This window comes from Leopardus geoffroyi, chromosome B2 (genome assembly GCF_018350155.1).
Source record: "Leopardus geoffroyi isolate Oge1 chromosome B2, O.geoffroyi_Oge1_pat1.0, whole genome shotgun sequence".
NCBI classification, from domain to species: Eukaryota; Metazoa; Chordata; class Mammalia; order Carnivora; family Felidae; genus Leopardus; species Leopardus geoffroyi.
In genome coordinates this window covers 22,899,852-22,925,402 of record NC_059332.1, presented here as the reverse complement: position 1 = coordinate 22,925,402, position 25,551 = coordinate 22,899,852, and the positions used below count along the sequence as shown (strand labels likewise).

The 25,551-nt window shown below is 41.9% G+C and overlaps 1 protein-coding gene across 36 annotated transcripts in view; it reads left to right on the top strand.

Moving 5' to 3' along the window:
* FARS2 (phenylalanyl-tRNA synthetase 2, mitochondrial) overlaps positions 1-25,551 on the top strand; it is a 623,580-nt gene that overhangs the window by 398,862 nt on the left and 199,167 nt on the right. For 18 of the 36 annotated variants that reach the window (XM_045497504.1, XM_045497514.1, XM_045497510.1 and 15 more), the window contains one exon: positions 13,841-13,908. The exons of 17 other annotated variants lie outside the window; for them this stretch is intronic. In XM_045497504.1, the coding sequence (XP_045353460.1) occupies positions 13,841-13,908 (68 nt within the window). Of the gene's footprint in view, positions 1-9,355; positions 9,390-13,840; positions 13,909-25,551 lie in introns of those variants that run through there. One more of the 36 variants, XM_045497532.1, reaches the window with a different exon arrangement.

Here is a 25,551-nt window from a genome sequence, read left to right as displayed (position 1 = left end):
GATGTCTTACTTAATATTTCTTAGAGGAGAAAGAATACCCCATGAAAGTTTTTAGATTCTCTATTTGGCGTATCTGGCTAACTTCAGAGGAAACCAGCAGTGAAAATTAAGCAGGTGAAGTATTTGTTCGAGAGAGGACTGCTGTGGTCTCAACATTTATACAGAATTTTACTGGAATAATCACTTATCTTATCCCAGCATTTATTAAATATGGTAATCTCTCCTAGATGATCGTCTGTCCAGCAACACACACGGTGTGCACTTTTTGGAATTCTGTAGTGATGGTGGAATAAGCATTTCTAACACATTCTTTTTGGCAGTTGCCACATTGCATTGTATTTATACAGTTCCCACTACTGCAATGCCAGTTACTGCCAGACACTGGGTCTGTAACTTTCTACTCTACTTGAGATATAAAACGTAGCAACTACTCAATAAACATTTTTTTTATGAATGAATGATAAAAAGGAAGAAAAGCCAACAACAACATACTTCTGTCATGTTTTCTGCAGATAAAACTGGCATCCCTTTCTATGTAGAGGAGACCCCATTTGGTAACATTTTGCACCTGGGTGACCAGAAGCCTTTACAACCCATATCCATTATGACGGTTTCTTACTGAGGAAAAACAGAGTGGAGAGGAGAATTGCTCCTTAGGAACAGAAATTGGGTCATAGCAAGTTAGATTCTGAGTAAACTGCTGGTTTAAAAATAATGTTTTTGAGACCAGTGTTCAAATAGAGAAAAGGAAAAAAAGTAAAAGGAAAAAAAAATGCCTTTTAAGAAGATTGGTTGTATCCTCTGTAAAATATATTTTAAAGCTCTGAGCATACAGGATCAGAAAAGTGTGGGGTGTTGGAAGTGTGCAAGTTATTCATGATTACCTAGGAAACCCTTTTCTGATTGGAAGAGGGGCAATTGCAAGGTGGAATAGAAATTCAGAGAGTCAAATCATGACATGCTTGTGTGTATGTTTGTTTGCCACAAGATGAGGAAAAAGGGAAATTTTTGAAGGAACATAACATGAAAGGAAGAAAAAAGCTGTCTGTACAGGGAAGGCAGAAAAACCTTAGCTGTCTTGAATGTGGACTTTCCAAGCCACCTGTGTACCTAAGGCATGCCATTTGGCATAATAGGAATAGTGGACTCCTGACATGGCTGCCAACATCCTTTTCTAGAAGCATCTTCTTCCCCAATATGCATGGTTAATAGGAGAGCATCTACACTGGTCCAGTGGGACTCTGCCCCTTGGCCTAAGTGATTGTTCCAGGGGTGAGCACCTGATAAAGCTGGGCCAGTAAGGCCTATTCTCCATAATGTTTGGATAGAAGACCAAAGAGAGCTTAAGTTGTGAGTGACATACCTAGGAACCATCTCTGGCCATGTGTCCCATGCGGGGAGAATGTGGTAAGCAGACAGGGAGAAGGAAGCAGCAGAACAGAGATGCAAGATGGAGAGAAGATGCTGGTATGGTTGAGTCCCAGGTTCCATTGTGTTCTGGGGCCCAGCCGCACCCTGCCCTTTCCACAGCTTGGTTGTCCAATCCTTGGTCAGATTCCCTAAGCAAGTGTGACTCCCTTGTTGTTTCATTTGGGTTTTCATTATTTGAGATCAAGTGATTTCTAAGACTCATAATCGCAGACTTTTGGCACTGGAAGAGGGCAGGAAATAAGAGGGTGACAGGCAGAAGTCATCAGCTTCCTTTCCGGAGAACTCTGGAGAACTGCAGAGATGAGGCTGCAGAGGGCCCTTGAGCTCCAAATGTTTCTATTCAGTATAATTCTGAATGGTCCTTTCCTCTTAGCTAGAATAGCTAAAAATTCATGTGTCTCAAGTTGTGACTCATTCATTCTAGTGAATATGTATTTGAACATTACCATGGGTGAGGCACCATGATATCTATGATATTTATGGTCAGGAGATATACAAATGACTTTTTAGGGGCACCTGGGTGGCTCAGTCAGTTAAGTGTCAGACTTCAGCTCAGGTGATGATCTCATGGTTTGTGGGTTCAAGCCCTACATTGGGTTCTGGGCTGACAGCTCAGAACCCGGAGCCTGCTTTCGATTCTGTGTCTCCCTCTCTCTCTCTGCCCCTCCCCCACTGTTTCTCTCAAAGCTAAACACTTAAAAAATTTTTTTAATGATTTTTTAAATGAGTCCTTGTCCTCAAGGAGCTCACACTCTGATAGGAGGTCAGTGCACATAGATATTTGCAATTTAATATGAGAAGTGTCAGGTGAGAGACGGCGCCACCACGGTTTCAAGGAAGAGCATCATGTCACTTTGCCTTAAATGCCCAAGAAATGTTTACAGATTATGTTTCAGCTGACAAATAAGAATTAGGTATGGAATGGGCCAAGAAATTCCAGGCAGAGTACACAGCAGGCACAGAGACAGGAACACAGAGATATGAACATAATCGAGTGTACCTAGCATACAGGAAGCTTGGCAGAGCCGGGAGGGCAGGGAGGAAGGGAAGGGAATAAAGCTGGAGAATTTGGGAGGGGCCAGACCTGAAAGGCCTGGTATTTCCTTATAAACATGTGGTCCTCTCTGGTAGAATATGCGGGTACTCATTGAGCTAATTCAGCTGTTTTCAAGTTTGTAAGTGATTATCTGTCTTGAGACTGTGCTGGCCATGGGGTAAGGTTGGAGGTAGGGTAAGGTATGGAAGCACATCTGAATGAGAGGAGATAATTGAGCTGAGACCATGGCTGAAGCCTTGTGGGAAAAGCTGACTGATGGAAAGGAAATTCAGTAAAAATCCACAGGAAATGTGGACCCATTTGGGAGAGACAACCTAGATGAAGGGACCAAATACCACTCCCCAGTCCTGAGTGTTATGACTACGAGGATGGGGGCTGACCTTGAGGCAGGGGTTAAGTAGAGGGAGCAGTGGTTTGGAGGAGGTGATTTTAATTACTTCTGGTCTTCTTCTGTTTTTTTTTTTTTTTTTTTTTTTTTTTCAAGTCTATTTGAGAAAGAGAGAGAGATTGCGTGCACACAAGGTGGGGAGGGGCAAAAAGAGATGGGAGAGAATCCTAAACAGGCTCTGCACTGTCAGCATGGAGCCTGATGCAGGGCTCAGAGTCAAGAACTGTGAGATCATGAACTGAGCTGAAATCAAGAGTAGGACACTTAACCGACTGAGCCACCCAAGCGCCCCACTTCTTGAGTTTTAGGTAGGCCACGTGGGAATGCTGACCTAAGAGCACATGAGCGAGAAGACAAGATTAGGATATACAGTTGGCAGCTCTAGATAGGAGGTGCCCAGGACATGTCTGGAACAGGAAAAGGGTAAGATGAGGAAAGAACAAACCCCAAGGAAGTCTTAAGGGACGGAAGAGAGAAAGACTGAGTGAAGGAATTAGGAAGTGCAATCCAGGAGGTCCACGTAGAGGAGCAGAGGCTGGGGGACAGAAGCCATGGAAGGTTCTGTCTTGCAGGAGCGAGATTATAGAATGCCGTCAGATAGATCTGCCAAGACCACATGGATTTGGCCAATAGGAGGCCTTCAGTAGGAAATTCAATGATAGAAAATACTTTGGTTAATCATATTTCTTCTCATTTCCCCCCTGTTGTGCCTTCATGAATATTTGTTCCACAAATGCTAGTAATTAGAGAATACTTGATTTAATGGGTAGATACAGAGGGTTGATGTGTTACGGAGCAAACCAAATGTCCTTACTCTAGCACTTAAACCTGCCTCTTCAGGGTTATGTGCTTGGTAATTTTCATTTACAATAATGTTGTAGGGAAGTTTCACTTTTCAGACACTTACCTGTTTTATTTTCCCTTCCTGCATAGCTCATTTAAGGGGTAGATAGAGCAGGTGAAGGATATCCATTAGCCCTTTCCGAGAAGCAGGGATTATACTGGAGTGATAGAGATTACTCCCCAGCACCAATTAAATTAATTAAATTCACTTGGGCCTGTATATAGCCACTGTATTTAACTTAAGAAAGGATATGGCATGCAAATGAAGACCTGAAAATATGAATGGAATTTGGAATTTGAACAATACTTTGATCAGCATTTCCTAAAATGGCACATGGAGAAGAAAAAACTCCTTAAGGTTGCATATGCTTCCCTTTACTTCTGTAAGACAGGGGAACCTAGGCACCTGCTGTGCAGCTCTGCCTCCTCCAGAAGATAAAGCCACCCCTTGGGAACAGAAGTGCAGTATAATACAAAGTACACACAGCTCCTGAAATTAGACTTGACCTCCACTCGCCTCTGGAGCCAAAAACAGCCTCCCCAAAATGAGAGAAAGAAAGCTAGGAAAAGGTGTGAGGAGCATATCGCAAGGAGAACCAAGAAGAGCTGGTTTTGATTATATTTAGAATGTTATATTTTTTTTTAACCTGGATAGAATCAATGAATACCTGCACATTGAACTTCTTTTCAGGATTTCTACTGCCGGGAAATCTATTTCAATATGAATCCTGAATAATATTATATCACGTCTGATACAGGAATATACCTGGCAATATTAAACAGATCAAATTCTTGAGAAGACTAGTCTGAATAGAAGCTATTCTTAGCATAGTTAAAGTAAAGGAGATCAGTATAGGTATTCAAGATGAAAAATCCTAATAGTTAATAGAAAACCAAAATTCAAGGTCCCGCCAACCTTCAGAGCAGAGTGGTTTCAAGTGCGTCTCAGAAAACATGTGTTTTAGAGATTTTAACCGGGGTGGGGAGCAACACATTTTCATGTCTTTTTCTGGGGTGCCCTTCCTCCCTGCCTTTAAATCATCTGATGTCTCCAGTAGTGCCTGCCCTGCCCCTTAGACAGCTTTGTTCGGCCAGTGGCTGGACCAGATGGAGATCGAAATTGGATCCCATAACATATGACCAGATTTATACATCGTAATGACACCATTTAATTATTTTAAATAATGCTTTTACTTAGGTTTCCTACTTATGGTACTACAAGGAGGATTTTTATTCTTCTAGCTCAGGCCGTAATATAAAAATGGCACCACAGTTATTGTATTCCTAATTACAAATTTGTTTAATTAAAATTACATTCAGTCATTCTGACACATACTTTCAAGCAACTGTGAAATAGAGCTATTATCATCTTTTGGTATGCTGCCTTGAGTGGCTAATAATTTTAGTTAGGTGGTAGTTTTAGGTCCTTATCATCAGTAAATATGAAAAATAAAGCTAGAATAAAACAGCAGTAATTTCAAAATTCATATTTGTTTATCAATTGGGCCTTTGCATTATGTTTTTAAAACCAGTTTCCCGGGGTGCCTGGGTGGTTCAGTGGGTTAAGCGTCCGACTTTGGCTCAAGTCATGATCTCACAGTGCGTGGGTTCGAGCCCCGCATTGGGCTCTGTGCTGACACCTCAGAGACTGGAGCCTGCTTCCGATTCTGTATCTCCCTCTCTCTCTGCCCCTCTCCTGCTCATATTCTGTCTCTCTCTCAACAATAAATGAACATTAAAAAAATAAAAAATAAACAGTTTCCCACCTGAGGCCTCCAATAAAAATCAAGAAATCATATGTGTTAAAATATCTGCTGGATGTATTCTGTGGAAAAATAGATCCAAACAATCCATAGCAGATGTGAGGAGGAGGAGATCTCTACTGCATTTTATCCCTGAATCTAAGTCTCCGATTCATGGATGTCTGACAAATCTGTTTTAAATTGGTGGCCATGTAGATGGTGTCCCCATGGAAAGGCTACTCTCAACTTATTTTTCTATTGTTGTTTTTAGTGAGGTGAAATTTACATGAGTGAGCAATTCAGTGACATTTAATACATTCACAGTATTGTGTAACCACCACATCTCTCTGCTTATTTAGATCCGAGACGTTTTCATTACCCCAAAGAAACCCCCCACCTTGCTTCCCTTTCCCCACTCCTTCCATCCCTCAGCCCCTAACTGCCACCAGTCTGCATTCTGTCTCGGTGGGTCTCCCTATTCTGAATATGTCATATGGAGTTATATAGTATGTGACCTTTTGTGTCTGGCTTCTTTCACTTAGCATGTTTTTGAGGTCCATCTACCTTATACCGTGTAGCAATACTTCATTCATTTTTATGGCTGAGTAATTTTCCATTGTACGTAGAAACATATATTTTATTTATCCATTCCTTTCCTGGTGGGTATTTAGGTTGTTTCCACATTTTGGCAACTGTAAATAATGCAGGTATGAACATGTATGCAAAAGCATTTGAGTCCCTGTTCTCAATTCTTTTGGGGATATACATAGGAATAGAGTTGCTGAGTCATTTGGTAATTCTGTTTAACTTTTTTTTTTTTTTTTTAATTTTTTTTTTTTTCAACGTTTATTTATTTTTGGGACAGAGAGAGACAGAGCATGAACGGGGGAGGGGCAGAGAGAGAGGGAGACACAGAATCGGAAACAGGCTCCAGGCTCTGAGCCATCAGCCCAGAGCCCGACGCGGGGCTCGAACTCACGGACCGCGAGATCGTGACCTGGCTGAAGTCGGACGCTTAACCAACTGCGCCACCCAGGCGCCCCTTTTCTGTTTAACTTTTTGAGGAACTGTCCAACTGTTTTCTATGGTAGCTAAATCATTTTACATTCCCACCAGCAATGTACATGGGTTTCAGTTTCTCTGCATACTCTCTGACACTTGTTCCTTCCTCCATCTCCCCCTCCCTTCCATCCATCCATCCATCATTTGGTTTCGATATATATTTCCTTAGCAACTAACTGATCTTTTCATAAAGTCCTGTGTTGAGCTGTAAGAGTTCTTTATATGTTCTGGGAACTTATTACACCAAACTTTTTATTGCCTCTTAACCTCTTGAAAGTTACAAATTATTTCCTTCTTTCCCCTTCCTTCTTTCCTTTCTTCCTCTCTCCCTCCTTTTTTTTATACCACATTTTTTATTATTATTTAAATTTTAGTTAACATACAGTGCAATATTGGTTTCAGAAGTAGAATTCAGTGATTCATCACTTACATGCAGCTCATCACAAGTACCCTCTTTACTACCCATCTAGCTCATCTCCTACCCACCTCCTTCCATCAACCATTTGTTTTCTATCGTTAAGAGTCTCTTGTTTCCCTCTCTTCTCTTCCCTGCTCTTCCCATATGTTCATCTGTTTTATTTCTTAAATTCCACATTTGAGTGAAATCATATGGTACTTGTCTTTCTCCAACTGACTTATTTCACTTAGCATGATACATTCTAGCTCCATCCATTCTTTTCTTTCTTATATATTAAAAATATTAGATTTGGGTATTAGATATAATGGATCCTTATTTTAAGAAAAGAAAGATAATTTAAATTCCCTATAATTCAACCACTCACAGATGAGCACTGTTTTCATTTTTATGTCCTTCTTCTAGTCTTTTTTTTTAATATATAGAATGAACATGCATACATATATTTTCAGAGAATTCTGCTTTCATCGTGTACTATTTAAATTTTTTAATGCTTTTTTGATGTGGAAAAGTTATGCTTATTTACATATAATTATCAGAGCACTTCGTTGTTTCAGTGACTGGTGGAATAAAATCTTTCTGTGTGCTTGTTAATCATTTGAATACTTCTCATAAGAGTTGGGGTTTTATAAACAATAAAACCTGTCAGATCAACTTGTATAAGCTATTTATATACCCAGAATCCTAGTGCACTTTCTCTCATGGTTGTTATGGTTTTTTTTCAGATTGTTATCTGCCTTTTATTCTGTGTGGTGTTTGGGACATAGCAATATTTTATCTTCTTTCGTATTGTCATATCTAATGTTTTTTTTTCACTGATTTCTTCAATTGTCTTAAAAAGTCCTTATCTAACACATAAAGGATTATATAAATATTTACTTACATTTTCTCTTTTTCTTTTATTTATTTATTTTTTTATTTTTGAGAGAGCACAAGCAGGGGAGGGGCAGACAGAGAGGGGGACAAAGAATCTGAAGTGGACTCTGTGCTGACAATAGTGAGCCTGATTTGGGGCTTGAACTCACGAACCCTTAGATCATGACCTGAGCTGAAGTGGGATGCACAACTGACTGAGCCACCCGGGCACCCCTACTCACATTTTCTCTTAAGTTGTTTATTTAAATTGTATTTCTGGATCCATCTAGAACTTACGATGGTATTGCGAGATGAGAGGGTCACACTTTTATTTTCCTAAATAGCTAACTGTCTTTCCTGATACCATATACAAGATCAATAATTTGCAATAATAGAATCTGTTACCAAAGACATGAAACCAATTACTTTGCTTAGTTTTGTTTTTTGTTTTTTTTTAAAGACACTTAAACACTGGCATATATATGAACTGGGTCATCTATGCCTTGGTTTACATGTATTCCTATTCTCACTAAATGAGTAGCCACACTGTCATGTCAGACCAGAGTAGCTATGTGGCCACCCCAAGTCTCTCTTCTGGAGGCTGCATTGTCGTCTAGGGACACTGGGAAGCAAAAGCCTTTGCATGTCCTTTGTCCCAGGCAAATGCTTATGTGTCAGATTGATCAGGTTCCTGAGATTGGGCTGGATTGTGGTTTCTGGGGTTCAGTTAACCTTCAGTAGCTACACAATGTAGTTGTTGCCATATTCTGTCTTATTTCATGTTATGTCCTGGAAGGAATAGAGCATGTCATTGCCCAGAGCGGGGAAGCCTTTGTGGGGTAGTGGCTGCAGCATGGGCTCTGGAGTTGCCTTCAGTTCAGCTCCTATCTTTGTCACTTGTTGGCCTGTGGGACTTTAAGCAGCTGGCTTTATCTTTCTAAGCCTCAGTTTCTTTATCTTTAAAATGGGCTTAACATTAGGACCTACTTTATAAGGCTATTTTGCAGTGCCTGGCACATAAGTATACAATAAATGTTAATACTGTTGTTGATGGTGATGTTAATATCCTAGCGGTGAATTTCTTCTGGGAGAAACTAACTTTAATTAAATGCAAGCATTAAACACACACCAAGAACAGCAAAGCATCTATGTTGGAAAGCTTTATATGTTGTATTTACTATAGTTAAGCTCATACTCAAATTAAGCATCCAGTTGCTTAACGATCATTTGTTGCAAACAATAAAGTTGCTTTCTCAAGGTCTTAATTATATTGGATTAAAAGACAGAAAAAGAAGGTTGAGTATATGACAAGAGAAGAAAAGTATGGTGGGGTTAAGATATGAGAAAGGGATTTTTTTAGCATCTTAAGAAAACATTAATTATAATTAATTATACTGGGGGGGTGGGGCGGGGTAAGTGCTATATATGCTGCTGGTAGAAAAGTGGGACAAAGGAGAGGAGAAGGACGCCCCATGCCAGGAAATGATGCCAGCACATCTGTTCACAGGGTGGTATCTGATGAGACTTCCACTCTGGACAGGCCCTATGTCTTTGTATCTCAGGGTTTTGATTCAGCCCTGATGTCTACACCACAGAGTCTGAATACCAGAGGGATCCTGCACAAGGCAGACGGCACTTTGTATTCTGATTTGGAATTCAGCAAGAAGTTCATTCAGTGATGTAAGTGAATACCAACTAGTTACTGTCAGTGTTCATGAAACAAGGGATAGCAATCATTTTTAGGAGCTATCACTATTTTGCCATCATCTAGTGGTATTTTTTTAATGTTTATTTTTGAGAGGGAAAGACAGAGTGAGTGGGGGAGGGGCAGAAAGAGGAGGACACAGAACTCGAAGCAGGCTCCAGCCCTCTGTCAGCACAGAGCCCAACATGGGGATTGAACTCACCAACCACGAGATCATGACTTGAGCCAAAGTTGGACTCTTAACCGACTAGGCCTCCCAGGCACCCCTCTATTGTTATTTTTATGTCTATTTCATGGTAAAATAATTTTCAAAGCACATCAACTATTAGACATCTAGTTTTAAATAGCATAGTTATATTGACTTACAAAAAGCAATTGCATTTCTTTTTGGGTTTTAAAGACATGTGATAGGTTTGTTTGGGTGTTTTGTGTTAATCAGCATTTGTGTTTAGAGATGTGTAATGAGCATTCCAAACTTCAAAATCATATATGCATTTATAACGCTGGATGTACCTAAGAAAATGGCCACACTTAAGTGGAAGACTAAAAGTATAAATCTCTATGAGGAAGTGTAGTTCTTGTATATGGATGTGGGTTTGAGCTTGACTATAGAACCCCGAGCTTTTGCAGCTAAGGCTTGAGAGCATAGTGGTTACCTTTTGGGGTATCTGCATAGCTACTAGTGATTTCCCCTCCTCTGTGAATACCTCCTCTCTCCCTCTCCAGAACAGTGGGCCCTGGCAGCCATGTTGTGCAGTGAGGCTTCCTCTCTACACCACCCTACCCCTAGTCCCAGTCTCAGATGATTGTACCCAGACAGATGCTTGACCCATGAGAATTTACAGCTGGGGGATGACAGGGATTAAGTCATTCTTCAACAGAGGTACCTTCCATGTTGTCTTTTTGCCTTAAGGAGCAGAGAGGCAAAGAATGGCAGTTTACAGAGAAGAAAACCAAGCAGATATACAGACAGAAGTAGAGACAGAAGGCCAAGATGAAATCCAGAGGGCAGTCAGGTCCCTTATTCCTATGCTTTCCTGGGGCTGGAAGGCCTTCCTCTCCCAGGCTGTTTGGCTCCTGAAACAAATTCCCCTTTCTTGTGGAGCCAGCAGGACGAAAAGTAGATTTCCTTAACTTGCCCCAGGCATCCAGCTAAGGTACCCTGGAAGTACAGTGGTATCCTGTTTCTGTCCCCTGAGAGGCTCTTTGTTAGCCTAAGTGCCTAAGTACGTTCGCTGGCAATTAGGAGCTTTGCTGCCTAAGTGTCTACCTCAATCCATCAGTTACACTTTCTGACCCACTGCATTGGCACAGCAGCTCCCATGTCAGGGAGTGGGCAGAGAGTGCCTCCCAAATCGAGAAAAGCCACTCAAGGCACCAGATGGCAAGGAGAATTTCGTAGAACATATTGATAAGAAGTGAAGCCTCTTTGCTAATCCTTCCCTAAACACTGTGAGTTGAAGGGAGCTTCAGGCAGGCGTACAGGGAGACAAATAAATGCACACAGCCATCCATCCCGGCATGAGGTCCACAAGACATTCCCAGGAGTGTGGCAAACTCATGAGAAGAGGAAGGAGAATAATCCAGAGCAGAACAAGGAACAACTGATTGCCAGGTCAGACTGAGCTGTTCCTGGTGAGGAGGACTAGGGCCTCAGAGTCCGCATCCTCGACACATCCCATACAATCAGCTGTGTCTGAATTAACTGTGAGAATAAAAGCAAACCTTTGTTGAGGGCTGTGTCCACTGGCTGCGGGCTCAGCACTAAGTCTTTATTCGCCGGACCTCATTACACCTTTACACCTCCCTTGGGAAAAGGTTGTGTGCTTCCTTTTAGATACCAGGCACCTTAGGTGAAGCATCTCACCCAAAGAGACATGGCCTCTAGTGGCGGAGCCAGGATTCAACCCCAGTGGTGTGAGCCCCGGACACGTTCCTACCAAATCACTCTACTGCTTCCAGCATGTGGCTTGAAATTGCTCGCCGGCCCCTTTGGTGTTGTGCTAGAGACCCAACATTAAGGCTTCCACATTCCTTTGCTGGGGCCACCATGATAAACACCACAGACTGGGTTGTTGAAACAAAGGAATTTATTGTCTCCCTGGCCTGGAGGCTAGAAGTTCGAGATCAAGGTGTCAGCAGGATTGACTCCTTCTGAGGCATCTCTCCTTGACTCAGATGCCGCATTCTCCCCACGTCCTCACATGGTCTTTCTTCTGTGTATGTCTGTGTCCTGATATCTTCCTGTAGGATTGGGGCCCACTACATGACCTCATTTTAGGTTAATTACCTCCGTAAAGACCCTGTCTCCAAGTGAGGTCATATTCTAAGGTACTGAGAGTAAAGACTTCAACGTATGAATTTGGGGGGACAAATTCAGCCCACAACAGCTCCTAAAGGAATTTTATGGATAGTTCTGGGTTTCTGTCCCCAGTCTGATATCTAAGGTGGGCAGTGAAAACAAGGAGCACCCTTTTAGAGCAGTCGCTCCTGGCTGGGGATGCTGTACCATATACAGGGAGATGCTACTGTCTGATCACTCTCCGATCCCATATTCTAGCACAGGACTGTAAAAAGATAACATGCTTTGCTTTTGCTTTTGCTTTGTATAATTGCTTTTGACAATGAAGTGAGCTAGTTTAGGCACTGAAGCTTGCTCTGGGGATGTGCAACCGGTAGGGAAGACACAAAATCCACCCAGTCTCAGAGTAGGCCTCCCTGAGAACTGACCTCTCTCAGGATTGGGTGCCTTGCTAGCTAGCACCCAGGAAGCTTGTCTCATGCCCCTGTTATGTGCTTCCCACAACAGGGCTTGACCATGATGGTGCCTGGGCACCCAATGGTGCCTATTTCACAGCTCCTAATGACTCTTTTTCTCTTGTGACACGTCCAGCTTCCCCACAAGGGAAGATCTGATTGGTCTGTAGAGTCACTGCCATGAGGGGGGCCTCTGCTGGATAGAGCTCAAGACACTCATCAATGCCTGCCCAACCCCAATCCCCAGTCCAGTCATCAGAGGCCTGCAGATGGGGTCATGTAACCTGAGCATGGATTGATGTAGGAGAAAGAGCTCTGCGTTCTACCAGCCTCTGTCCTGTTTTGGGACAGGTCACTTAGCTTCTCTGAGCCACTGGTTCATCATTCTGAAAAAACTGATATAATAACCCTACCTTAAAATCAGTATTATAAGTCTAAAATGAGATGAAGTTCTTAAAAATACATCCAAATGTTTTAAAGCAAAGTGATTGAATTTTTAATTTTAACATGTGTTTCTTCAGCCTTCTGTTTGACTGCTGATGTATTCCCAGTGCCTGTTACTGAACCTTTGTATCTCATGTCCTGTCAGGGGAGTTTTTTAACCAGAAGCCATATTGGTCTCAGTGATGATGTGAAATTTGCATATGAAATGTTCTAATGTTTGTACCCTGCACTTAAAGAACTTCTGAAGACTTGTGTTCATCAGGGAATCTTGTCGGACATATTCGGAATATTTGGGGGAATTTTCAGAAATGAGAAGTAGCTGCTTCTTGCTTAAGTATGGTTCACAGTTGAGCAAGCCATTTGCATAAATAGCCCATGGGGAGCCATGGTGTCTTGGAAGGGCCACATTTTGTGAACTGGGGAACCAGACCTATCTTCCTCTCTTCTTTAATCAGAGTTTGGCTCTTGCTCTGCAAACAGGTCAGTGAGATGAGAGCAGGTGCCAGTGATGGCTCTGGAGGTGTAGGGCCTTGTAAGGATCCATGATGTGCTTGTAGTATTCCACTGGCAAGTGAGGTCCCCTGCAGAACCAATCTGTCACTCACCAAGAGAGATGTGGCCAGTACCCATCACAGGGGTAGGTCCTGGACATCTGACTAGAACATGCAGTTCTTGGAAGGGTCACCTACTTTCCTCTCCTTGCTTCAGGGCTTCAGTGCCCAAGGGTCACATACTTTCCCTATGGTGAGTTGTCTCTTTAATCAACTCTCCACTCATCTGGTGGGTTTCTGAATAACTTGTTTTAATCACACTCCATTTTACTAATAATATGCTTCACTATTGGACAGAGGTTTTAAAGGTTGTGTCCTTAAATAACATTTAACTTTTTTGTCAGGGTGTGTCTTTGAGGTCTCTTTTTCCTGGAATCCCATGTGGGTACTTTTCTTAGGGTGTATGTGTCTGTGTGTATGTGTATGCTATTGTGCACCAGGTCTGTATAAGGTACTGTATTATGGAGTGATACAGTGGGAAGACTGAGGCTCAGAAGTCTAATTCACCCTCCTGATGTTACACAGCTATTCAGTAATCATGCAGGTCTTAAAAGCGACACAGTGGCTCTGACTTTTTGCTTTTTACGCAGAACAACCAAATTAAATCTGGGAGCTGGCCATCCCTCCTACTTGGAGCACCAGGATTTTACTTTTCCAGGTCAGTGTCCCAGACTCAAGTCCTGACTTGAGCAGTTTCATGCAGAGGTCTCTGGCAGCCCAGGCTTTAGGACAGAGCCCCCACTGCTCTGTTCCCAGTGCAGGCTGGAGACAGGCCAACCCCTCTTCCTGTTGGGGCAGTGCTGTGAGGGCAGTGGACAGCTATTTTGGAAGATGGTCCTTATTTTCAAAACGCTATTCATTTCCCTTGGACTTTTCCTACTCAAAGTGGTGTGTCATTGCAGGATCGCAGAGCCGAGAGGCATCCCGGTCCATTCTGTTCCACGGGTGTTTCGTACACTGACTGTCCATTATATTTTGTGTGTCAACGGTCCTAGGGACAGCATGCTCCCAGACTGCATTCCCTTGGTGCCAAGTGCAGGTAATGAAACTCAGGGTTAATTTTAGCCCAGGAAACTGTACAGAAGATGCTTGCTTATCCAGAATGCTTATCTGTGAGTTACTGCACATACCAAGTGTGGGTTACTGGATATCAAAGTTCAAATACTAAGGCCACCGGGCAACCTTAATAGTACAACTCAAGGACTTCTTTCCTTGGGAAACCTCTCATGATACCCCTGTCCTCCAGGGAAAGTTGTTCGTGTTGGTTTTCACTATGCCCATATGTACATCCATCAGAAAGCCACTAACATTTCATTGTACTTCATATTTTCATGTGTCTCCCACTAGACTGTGAACTCAAGGGTAGGAATTTTATCTTATTGATCTATTTTTCTCAGGGCTTGCCATAATCATGGGCAATTAGTAAATATTTACTAAATGAATAAAATCTTCTTAGCCATAGACTTACAGCAGTCCCCCCTTATCCACAGGAGGTACATTCCAGGGCCCCCAGAGGATGCCTGAAACTGCAGAGAGTGCCAAACCCTGTATATGCTATGTTTTTCCTCTACATAACATATCACACCTGTGATAAAGCTTAATTTATAAATGAGGTACAGAAAGAGATTAACAACAATAATATAATAGAACTATATAACAATGTACTGTAATAAAAGTTATGTGAATGTGGCCTCTCTCTCTCTCTCTCAAAACACCTTTACTATACTATATCATCCTTCTTATGATGTGAGATGACAAAATGCATACATGATGAGATGAAGTGAGGTGAGTGACATAGACATTAGGCTAACTACCGACCTGCTGATAATAGGTCAGAAGGAGGACTGGTTGCTTCCAACTGCAATAGACCATGGGTAGCTGGAACCCTGGAAAGGAAAGCTGCAGACAAGCGGGGGAAGTCTGCCATATGCTCATACTATACACATATGCACATATGTGTAATGTGTATATGTATATGGACTGTAACACACTTATACATATATATGTGTACACATATATATTATATAAGACCTATTTCAGATACCGGTAGCTTCTCATTTTCAGGGGGCAAGTTCATTGCTATGGAGAACTATAAATGTAGAACATTAAAGGCTTAACCATGAGCTATGCTGATCCAGGACAATCCATGTATAGTGCTCTTCTAAATATTCTGAATCCAAGATGTGTCTCTTTTCTTTTAAGTCACTTGACCATTGTTTAAGCTTTCTGATTATTTGGATTAAGGGCTAATGATGGTTTACTCCAAGCTAAAACCGTTACTTTGAAAATATAAACTCTTAATTTTAAAACCTTTTGGAATATCTCAACTTCTTCTTTCCCCTTTTAAAACTGTAATTGAGAGTTGACATTCTAGCGTATCCTGTCTTTGCCCTGCTTGTAGAATCTAACCCAGCACCTCAGGAAGAAGAATGGAAGAGGATTTTTTTAAATGTCAAAAAATAAAAATAGAACTTCCTCCTGTGCATCTCACTCTAGCTTCTGTGGCAGACCTCGGATGCCTGCTTTCTAGGATTAGATAAGAAAGTCATTTGCACAGCTGTAAACAACTTAAAAGAAGGGCAAATTTGAAATGCACTGTGTTCATGATTTGAGTCCAATGTGCCAGTAGGGCAGGCACAGAAGGATGGGGCCTCCAAGTGAACTCACTAGGCGCATCAGACCCTCCACAACCCAGTCTTTGCCTTCAGAGCTCCCTCTGCATCCTCATGACATTCCAGGGCCACATCCTCCATGAGCATGTTTCCTCTGGCCCCGGCTGGGCCTGACCCTGCAGTGCCCACCATCTTGACATAAACATGGCCCCATCCCAGAGAGGTGGGACTGAAGGAGTGACACTAAGAGCTTGAAACATGAGTCTCAGGAAGAAGCTTGATTAGCCGCTTTTTAAAGAAATGGTTGTTTTAGATTAAGGAAATAAATAGTTCCACTCTAAGAAAAACTATCTACACACACACACACACACACACACACACACACACACACACACAAATTTTCTTCCTGGAGGAGGAAGCAAATGTATGTGGGTGAAACAAGGAACTGAAATAATAATCCAGCTTTGATCAAAACTCCTTGTTATAGTGTTCTCTCTGAAAATGATTTCTAATCAATGAGCGCTACCACAGAGCACCAAGGAGTAATTACCTTACATGTGTTTCACTCTGAGCTGTGATTAGAAACAAGATGTGAGATCAGAGGGGCATAAAACGAATGTAAGAAGGAAAAAAATCTCAGATAGGAGCTGAAATGCGCAGGCTGTGGGATATTTAATAAGTTGGAGGCTTGTTCCAGGTAGTGATGTCGACATTCATTCATTTACTTGGTTAACATTTCCCTGCTGCACTGACGATAGCAGCAGGGTGTTCAGGTGACTTCTCACATTCTGCCCTTATATGCAACGACAGGGCAAGCATCTGGCTCCCATTGAAGTGTGAGCATTAGTTCACAGGTGTTCAGGTAGCAGAGAGGGATTTGGGCTCCTAACCCTGCACCTGCACATTTCCCAGTGGTTAGGAGCCAGTTTTCAGCATGGACTGCTTGGTTCATGCTCCAGCCTGAGCAGTAGTGGAACCTGGGCCTTATGAGCCCAAGATGAGAGGCAGGGGCCTGGGAAGGGGACTCATACACTTGGAATAGTTCTACCAGTGAAAGAAAAACTGGAGAGGCTAGGGGCAAGTGTGTGGTGGGATTATTGAGAAGGTAAAGACCTCTTGGTCTGTTGAGGAGAGAGGAGGTCTTTGGCCCAAAGTGTTTGCTGGGCATTTACTGGACCCATAAGAAAGACTTTCTTTTTATTTTTTTCTTTTTGAATTAGTGTTTTTCTTTTTTTTTTCTTTTATTCAAAACCAAGTTAGTTACCATATAGTGTAATGATGATTTCAGGAGTAGAATTTAGCGATTCATCACTTACATTTAACACCCAGTGCTCGTCCCAACAAGTGCCCTCCTTAATGCCCATCGCCTATTTAGCCCATCCTCCCCCAATACCCTGCCAGCAACCGTCAGTTTGTTCTCTGTATTAAGGAGTCTCTTATGGTTTGTCTCCCTCTCTCTTTTTATATTATTTTGCTGCCCTTCCCATATGTTCATCTGGTTTGTTTCTTAAATTCCACATAAGAGTGAAATCATATATTTGTCTTTCTCTAACTTATTTGGCTTAGCATAATGAACTCTAGTTCGATCCACATTGTTACAAATGGTAAGATTTCATTGTTTTTGATGGCTGAGTAATATTTCAGTGCGTATGTGTGTATACATACCACATCTTCTTTATCCATTTGTCAGTTGATGGACATTGGGCTCTTTCCATACTTTGGCTATTGTTGATAGTGCTGCTATACACATTGGGGTGCATGTGCCCCTTCAAATCAGCACTCCTGTATCCTTTGGATAAATACCTAGTAGTGCTATTGCTGAGTCATAGGGTAGTTCTGTTTTTAATTATTGTCCAGAGTGGCTGCACCAGTTTGCATTCCCACCAGCAATGCAAAAGGGTTCTTCTTTCTCTGTATCCTTGCCAACATCTGTTGTTGCCTGAGTTGTTAATTTTAGGCATTTTGACAGGTGTGAGGCGTCTCATTGTAGTTTTGATTTATATTTCCCTGATGATTAGTGATGTTGAGCATCTTTTCATGGATGAAATGATGAAATCCAGCCATCTGGATGTCTTCTTTGGAAAAGTGTCTATTCATGTATTTTGCCCATTCTTCACTGGATTTTTTTTTTTTTGAGTGTTGAGTTTGATAAGTTCCTTATAGATCTTGGATGACTCTGTATCTGATATGTCATTTGCAAATATCTCCTCCCATTATGCTATTTGCTTTTTAGTTTTGCTGATTGTTTCCTTCACTGTGCAGAAGCTTTTTATCCTGATGAGGTTCCAATAGTTTATTTTTGCTTTTGTTTCCCTTGCCTCCAGAGACATGTCAAGTAAGAAGTTGCTGTAGCCAAAGTCAAAGAGGTTGTTACCTGTTTTTTTTCTTGAGGATTTTGATGGTTCCCTGAGGAAGAGTTTCTGAACTCCTAAGACTATATGGTGAACATATAATGAAAACACCTGCACACCAAGAAGCAGAAATGTTCACTCTGATGACCATCCTGCAGTAGGGCAATGCTCAGGCACAGAATGTTACTTTCATTTGTCAGTAAGACAGAGGATCCCTCCACAACGTGATCACTATTCAGCCACAGCACAGACCTGCTCCTTCCTTTCCTTGAGAGGTGCCAGGTGTGTGCACTGATTCCTTTTAACCCTTGTCTCCAAAGAACTGAAAGAATATCAGCATTTCTACACACGTGATCTTGAATAGCCTCTCAGCATGTTTAGTGTATGATTTCCTTAAAAGCATTCTTACTAGGTGATACTCTTCCCAGAGAAAAGCTTGGAGGTCCAAGGTTTGATCTACCAGTTTTAAACTCATTATCAGTGGCTCACTTATCTTATGATGTTCCTAAGGTTTCAACCTGCATCCCTACTCCCAGTAGGTGATAATATAGTTTTTAAAATTCTTATCCTTTGCCAAAGGATGGAAAGAAGCTAGAATGAGTGACAGGTTTACTGTAGTGTCATTCCCTGAATATGTTTACAAATGGGAGTAGCTACAAATGCAGGATCATCGAGGGCTCACCTTAATGTAACTTAGAAAATGGACCAAATAAACTCCCACCCCATAGTTGACCCAGGTCTCGTGATTCTGAAGAAGTGACATTTAGCACAGTATAGGACCTTACCGAATTTCTTTGCATTAAAAACCTACCAGTTGACTTGGATAAGACATTCTTTACACCTTCAGGGATACTTAAACACTTCCTATGTTATTCTGGAAACCTTTCACCCAGCAGTAGATATTATCAACCTCTGAAACAGTGAATGACAGTCAGCCTGCCACTAGTGTAAAATCAGGGACCGGAACAGAGCACCTTTCCCTGATGCAGTCAGAATTAAGACAGCCAGAATGTGCCTTAAGTATCTAAGAAAAACTTGACCGAAGCGCAGGGCCACTGCGTCTGTTGTTATTTTAGATTTGTTCAATTAGAGTCCCAAGCAAAGTAAATTGAGCTGTGTGGCTGATTTGAATATTACCTTGGAAGAGAGTATAAAGAGATTAACAAACCCTAAGGGACTAGGAAGGAGAGTGCCAGGCTCCTCCTTCTGTCCCCACACTTGGGCCGCCTTTTGCAGATTTGTTTACAAAGGACCAGAATCAAAGCAGGAGAGCAGACGTGCCTTTTGTTCAGTGCCTCACAGTCCTTTCTCTGCTTCACCATCGTCAGAAATTTCCTCCGTGTGTGTGTGTGTGTGTGTGTGTGTGTGTGTGTGTGTCTGAGAGACAGAGAGTATGTGTGTGAACTACAGCAAAATCAAAGCTGGCATGTGTGGAAGCTTTCAAGTTGAGGAAGGAGGCCCATCCTGAGAACAGGGGACATTTGGTCCTGTTGAATTGTGCCTTTGTCTTGGCATTTGTGTTGTCTGGCACAGTCAGCTGCATTAAATTGACCTGGTGCCACAAAAAAATTGGCACATGAGAAATATTAAAATTAACTGCACAGGACTCACATTTCCTTAGGCTGTAGGGTAAGTTAACTATGCGTTTCAACACAGAGCTTCCTCCGTTCTACCGTCTTCGGTGCCATGTGGCAATTGGTTGTCTCCCACTTCATTCAAAGACTGAGGCATTCTTACACGCGTTTTACTCATGATTTAACAGAGGTACAGGAATAGGATGATGCCAGGGAGGCCATCCTGTTTTCAGGATGCAAGTGGTATTTTTAAATCAGGTCTTTTCATGCTTTGGCAGATTGAGATGGCAGTGAGTTTTCGAGTAGAGTAGGAAGCTGGACTGAGGACACAGAGGGAGCAGTAGGGGGAAACACTGAGGACAATGGAGAGGCCTTCTTGGGGATTACTTTTCACTCTTAATCATGACTTTTCAATGTCTTTCTTATTCCCTTGGGTCCTCACTGTTTTCAGGGTATGTCCAATGCTGCTTAACAAATAAAGTCTACACTATTAGATTAGGAAAGAATATATCTAGGCTGCAGGGGCTCTGCCACTAACCAGCTGTGTGACCTTGGACTTATCTCTGAGAACCCACTTCCCACCTGTGGGATGAGGGAGGGGCTGGGGTCATGCCATTCTGTCTGTCTATTCCAGAGCTCCCCATCCGTGGTCTGCATCTCATGGCCTTGGATTCCCATCTGTGGCTCCTCTTCTCCAAAGCAGAAGAATTGCCTAATGGGGTTTGGATGAGCAATCCATTTATTAAAACTGTTATGGTTCTCCTAGCTCCTTGTAAGTTTTTTTATCAGAGAATACCTGGGGAGGGGAGATGAAACCCATCACTCCTTTACTTTTTATTAGCACTGATGAGTTTCAGATTTAGGAGGAGAATGAAAACAGTGGCCCAGATGTATCTTTGGTTTAGTTTTGTTTGCTGTGTTCCTCCCCCACAGTTAGTAAGGGCATGACTGTTCTTTTACCACTTTATTCCATCCCGAGCAGGGAGTTTGACTTTGGGCTGGCCTCCCTTTTCCTGCCTCCTCTTTCCCTTCCTTCCTGGTAGGCACCAATGTCTTATTTATCTTTGTACCCTAAGCATAGTATTTGGCACATAACAGATGATCCAAATGTATTTGTCAACTGCCTTGGTTCAAAAAGCAGACCAAGAATATGAGAAGGAATACTTGGAATTAACACTGGAAATTAATGTGATCAACCATGTCCTAAAAATAAAATGAAATTAACATTATAAGCTAGGAAAGACAGAGCATGCACACATTTGCCAGCCTGGACTTGAATAAATGTTGGCAAGAGTTATTGAAAAAAGTTTTGGGATGGATCGATCACTTCTTATTTCTGTAGCATCTTGGAAAATTTGTAGCTTGCTCTATCAAACACTCTGCAATCACTGCTTTCTTCATTCAGAAAGTTAGAGAAGCTCATCCCTTATGCCTTGAGAACAACAGAGCAAAAACCAGGTTCAAAATAAAGCATGACCTCTTGGGTTAGGCTTATTCCTAAGATATCTTATGGCTTTTGGTGCAAATGTAAATGGGATTGATTCCTTGATCTCTCTTTCCGCTGCTTCATTTTTGGTGTATAGAAATGCAACCAATTTCTGTACGTTGATTTTATATCCTGCGACTTTGCTAAATTCACATATCGGTTCTAGCGGTTTTTTGGTAGTCTTTCGGGTTTTCCACATAGAGTATCGTGCTTCGTGTGGAATTTAAGAAATAAAACAGATGCACATAAGGGAAGGGAACCAAAAATAAGATAAAAACAGAGAGGGAGACAAACCATAAGATACTCTTAAATACAGGGAACAAACTAAGGGTTGCTGGGGGGAGGCACTAAATGGGTGATGGGCATTAAGGAGGGCACTTGTTGGGATGAGCACTGAGTGTTATATGTAAGTGATGAATCAGTAAATTCTGCTCCTGAAACTGCTACACTGTATGTTAAGTAACTTGAATTTAAATAAATAAATTAGAAAATAATAAAGCGTGGCATCTACTGTAGAAGAGTCACATGGTGAAATGACCAGAATTAAAAGGTAAAGTACCAACATGTGCTTTAACATCCACAGAATAATCAATGAGTGATACCACCACACCTCCAGTTTCTAGATTCTCCCCCATTTTGCAACCCCTGCCATTAGCTTGTAACCTTAGGATTAACAGCAGGAAATCTGGGGCCAGACTGCCTGGGTTCTAATGATAGCTCTGCTCTCACTTGCTGTTATTTTAATCTCTCTACCTCAGTTTCCTGATCTGTAAAATGGGGGTAATAATAATTCCAACTACATCCGGAGCGTTGTGAGAAATGAATGAATCAATGCATGTAAAGTGCCAGGCACGCTGCCTCCTGGTCTCAGTGACAACTGTTTCTCACTGAAAACAATTACTGTGTACCATTGTTTGGTTTATAAGTAGTCTGAGAGACATGGGATAATTTCAGAGAAATTCTCTTTGAAAATCTCATGTATGCTGAACCAGGGTGGATTCATTAAATTAAATGCCAAACCTGACATTTCTTAGCACCCAGCCAGCCTCTTTTGCCAACTCACTAAGTGTGTGTGCCTCATTCAGACTTCAGAAAAGGGACCGGCTTCCTGAGTGTCGCCCCCAGTCCCTGCTGTCTTTTGCTGGCAAGAATACGAGACATCCCCAAATCTCCGGGCCGTCTATACCCCAGCCTAAGTTTCTAGTCCAATGCCCCATCCAGCTATCCTGGGCCTGTCCCTCTCCCTGCCTGGGTGCTACACGACAGGGCTCTGTGTGCCTGCAGTGGGAGCCATTGCTTGCCTCCCTCTCCCTGTGCCTGGGGACCCACTCACACTAAGTTGGAGGGGGGGAGGGAGGGAAGAAACAAGGGTTTTTTGGAACCACGATCTCTGGTGAATGTCCTTCCTTGGATCCTATATAATGAGCTCCGGAACTCCTTTGCTTCCTTTGTGATTTCTTTTGTCATCTTTGCCTTCTCCTTCTTCTTTTTTTTTTTTTTTTTAACTGTTTGTCTGCCTTTACCCTTCAAAGAATTCAAATCCTAAAACTAGTTGTTGTTTTTTTTAAACCAACTCTCTTTATTTGAGGAATATCATTCGAGTCCACTAGCCTTCTTTATTTTCTTTATAGCTTTTTTTAATGCTGTAAAAATATTATTTATTAATATGTTTAATGTCTGCCAACAAACACACCCCCCCATAGGGACAAGAACCTTTTCTGTATTGCTTATGCTATATCCTCAGGTTCCAGACAATCCCTGGCACTTAATAGGTGCTCAGTTAGTTATTGAGTGCATTAATGTTACATAAAACAACATGGTCATCTATGTGTATATTGTCTGTGGGCTAATAGCCAAGGATTGGACTTAGGAGCTCCTCATTACTGTTTTGACAGTCTTATTACAAAATGTCTTAAAAAATCACTGAAGCACACCATGCTCCAGTTTGTCAGAGGGTTAATTTCTATAATTACAGTGGTCGGTAAATCTTCCTTGATGAGTCTTGTAGAATTATGGCTGATGTGAAAAGGTATATAGTTAGCATGTGTTTGTGCTGCGCATATATCTCTCATCCATGCTGTATGTATATTTTAAGGAACATTTCTTTGATGCTGCATTTTTTTCTATTTATGTCTTCACCATAAAAATATAAATAGATCGTTTATCTCCGGTATCCTTCACGTAGCTTGCATCATTTCACTTTTTTAAACTTTTACATAACCGAAGTTCTATCCCCAGAATACATTGTTTGGAAGATCTGAGTGGCTGGGAGCAACCCTGGAGACACTGGGGCCAGCTTCTAGTGACCCCCAAGGCTTATTGCAGGGCCAGGAGCTGTGGGCACTGGCTGCTGGGTAATCCGTTCCCAGTAACATCATGCGGAACACCTGCTGTGTTCGCCCTGCCTGGCACCAGACCACAAGCCATTTAAAGGTAGAGCTGATTTTTGTTCATTTTTGTATCCTCCACAAAGTATAATCCAACTCTTTGAACATAGTAGATATTTTAGTCTCCAGTGAATGTCTAACATAAACATTTTGTCTTTTCAGTTGAGATGTAACTGACATGTAACATTATGTCAGTTTCAAGTGTACAACATAATGATTTGACATTTGTATATGTTGTGAAATGATCACCACAATTAAGTCGAGCTAGCATTTGTCAGTATACAGTTACAAAGTTTTTTTGTGTGTATATACATAAACATTTCTTTTTTTTACATTTGTTTATTTATTTATTTTGAGAGAGAGAGAGAGAGAGAGAGACAGAGAGACAGAGAGCAAGCTAGGGAGGGGCAGAGAAAGAGAGGGAGAAATACTCAGCAGGCTCTACACTGTCAGTGCAGAGCCTGACATGGGGCTTTAACCCACAAACTGGGAGATCATGAGCTGAGCCAAAACCAGGAGTTGGACGCTTAGCCAACTGAGCCACCCACATGCCCCTGCATAAACATTTCTTGAATGTGGTGATAACAAGAAAAATAAAATATCACTTAGAATTTATTTACCATGGACCACTAGATATTATGCTTAATATACAATATCTCACTTAAACTGATCGCAGCTCGATGAAGTGACTGCTATGACCCTTGCCATTTTATAGCAGAGAAGATCAAGGCTTAGAGAACTTATGTAGCTTTCTCATAGTCCACATGAGTAGTACGTGACAAAGCTGGGATCCGAACCCAAGCCTGTGTGATTCTAGAGCTGTACTCTGATTCTCTAGCTGTGCAGAAAAGACTAATGCTGATGGGGACCCACAGGACAAGTTTGTCATATGGAGTCCAGGGTTCATCATGAGGAGATAACCATGACCATTGATGAGTGAGACCTAGAAGTACCCCTCTCTTTGACTTTTTGATAGAAAGACCTCAGACACTTTCTGAGAAGGCTTTGTTTTGTTTTGTTTTTTAATTTCCTGGGAGTCTTTTGATCACTGAAAAAGGTAACAGTTGGCATTCACAATACTGGGCAAGGACCTTTCTGTTGGAGGCATTCCCTTCCCTTCTAGAAACCCTTTCAAACTGAGGTCAGAGGGCTAAGCCAGGGCTTTGGGTAGAATTCATGGAGCAAAAGTGTAACCTTTGCAACAAGGTGTGGAATGGGGCCTTCTGGCGACATTAAGCTGAGAGACATCACCTGAATCTTCAAGGTCTAATGGTATTTATCTTGGTACTGATTTTAAAGTGGAACACACTCTAGTAGGTGACTCCTGTTGGAAGAGGAGTGTGCTCTCGTGGAAGGGGTGAGGTTTTAGGATCAGGCAGACCTGAGTTCAGGTTCTGATTTCATTTCTTACTGATTTTTATGAGCTTCGACAAATTACACACCTTCTCCTGGTACCTCCAATTGCCTTACCTAAGAAGTGTGGTTAACAGACTTCTGAATAAAAATGGCAGATTGAACACAAGCACTAACCTCAGTTACCTCTCAAGATACCATTACTGTAACAGTAAAGTTTTGCTTATTTATTGTGGCATAAATTAATTAAAGATTAAGTGAATAGGAGACATCAGCTACATAATTTTGGAAGCTGAGAAGCAGTTGGAGAAGTGGAAGCTATTTAAGTAGACCCTGAAAGCTGAAATCCAAGTTAGCAGTGGGGAAATCCAAGAAGCAACCGAACCTAAACTCCAGTATTCATTAGTAGTACTGGTCCCTCTGGAGTGAGGGGTCAGGGGTGGGCGGTAAAGACAGGGCTAAAACAGGAAGCAGAACTCCAGATTTTCTCCCCAGTTCTGTGTAATATGTACTGCTACAACCCAGTAACTGACAAGCT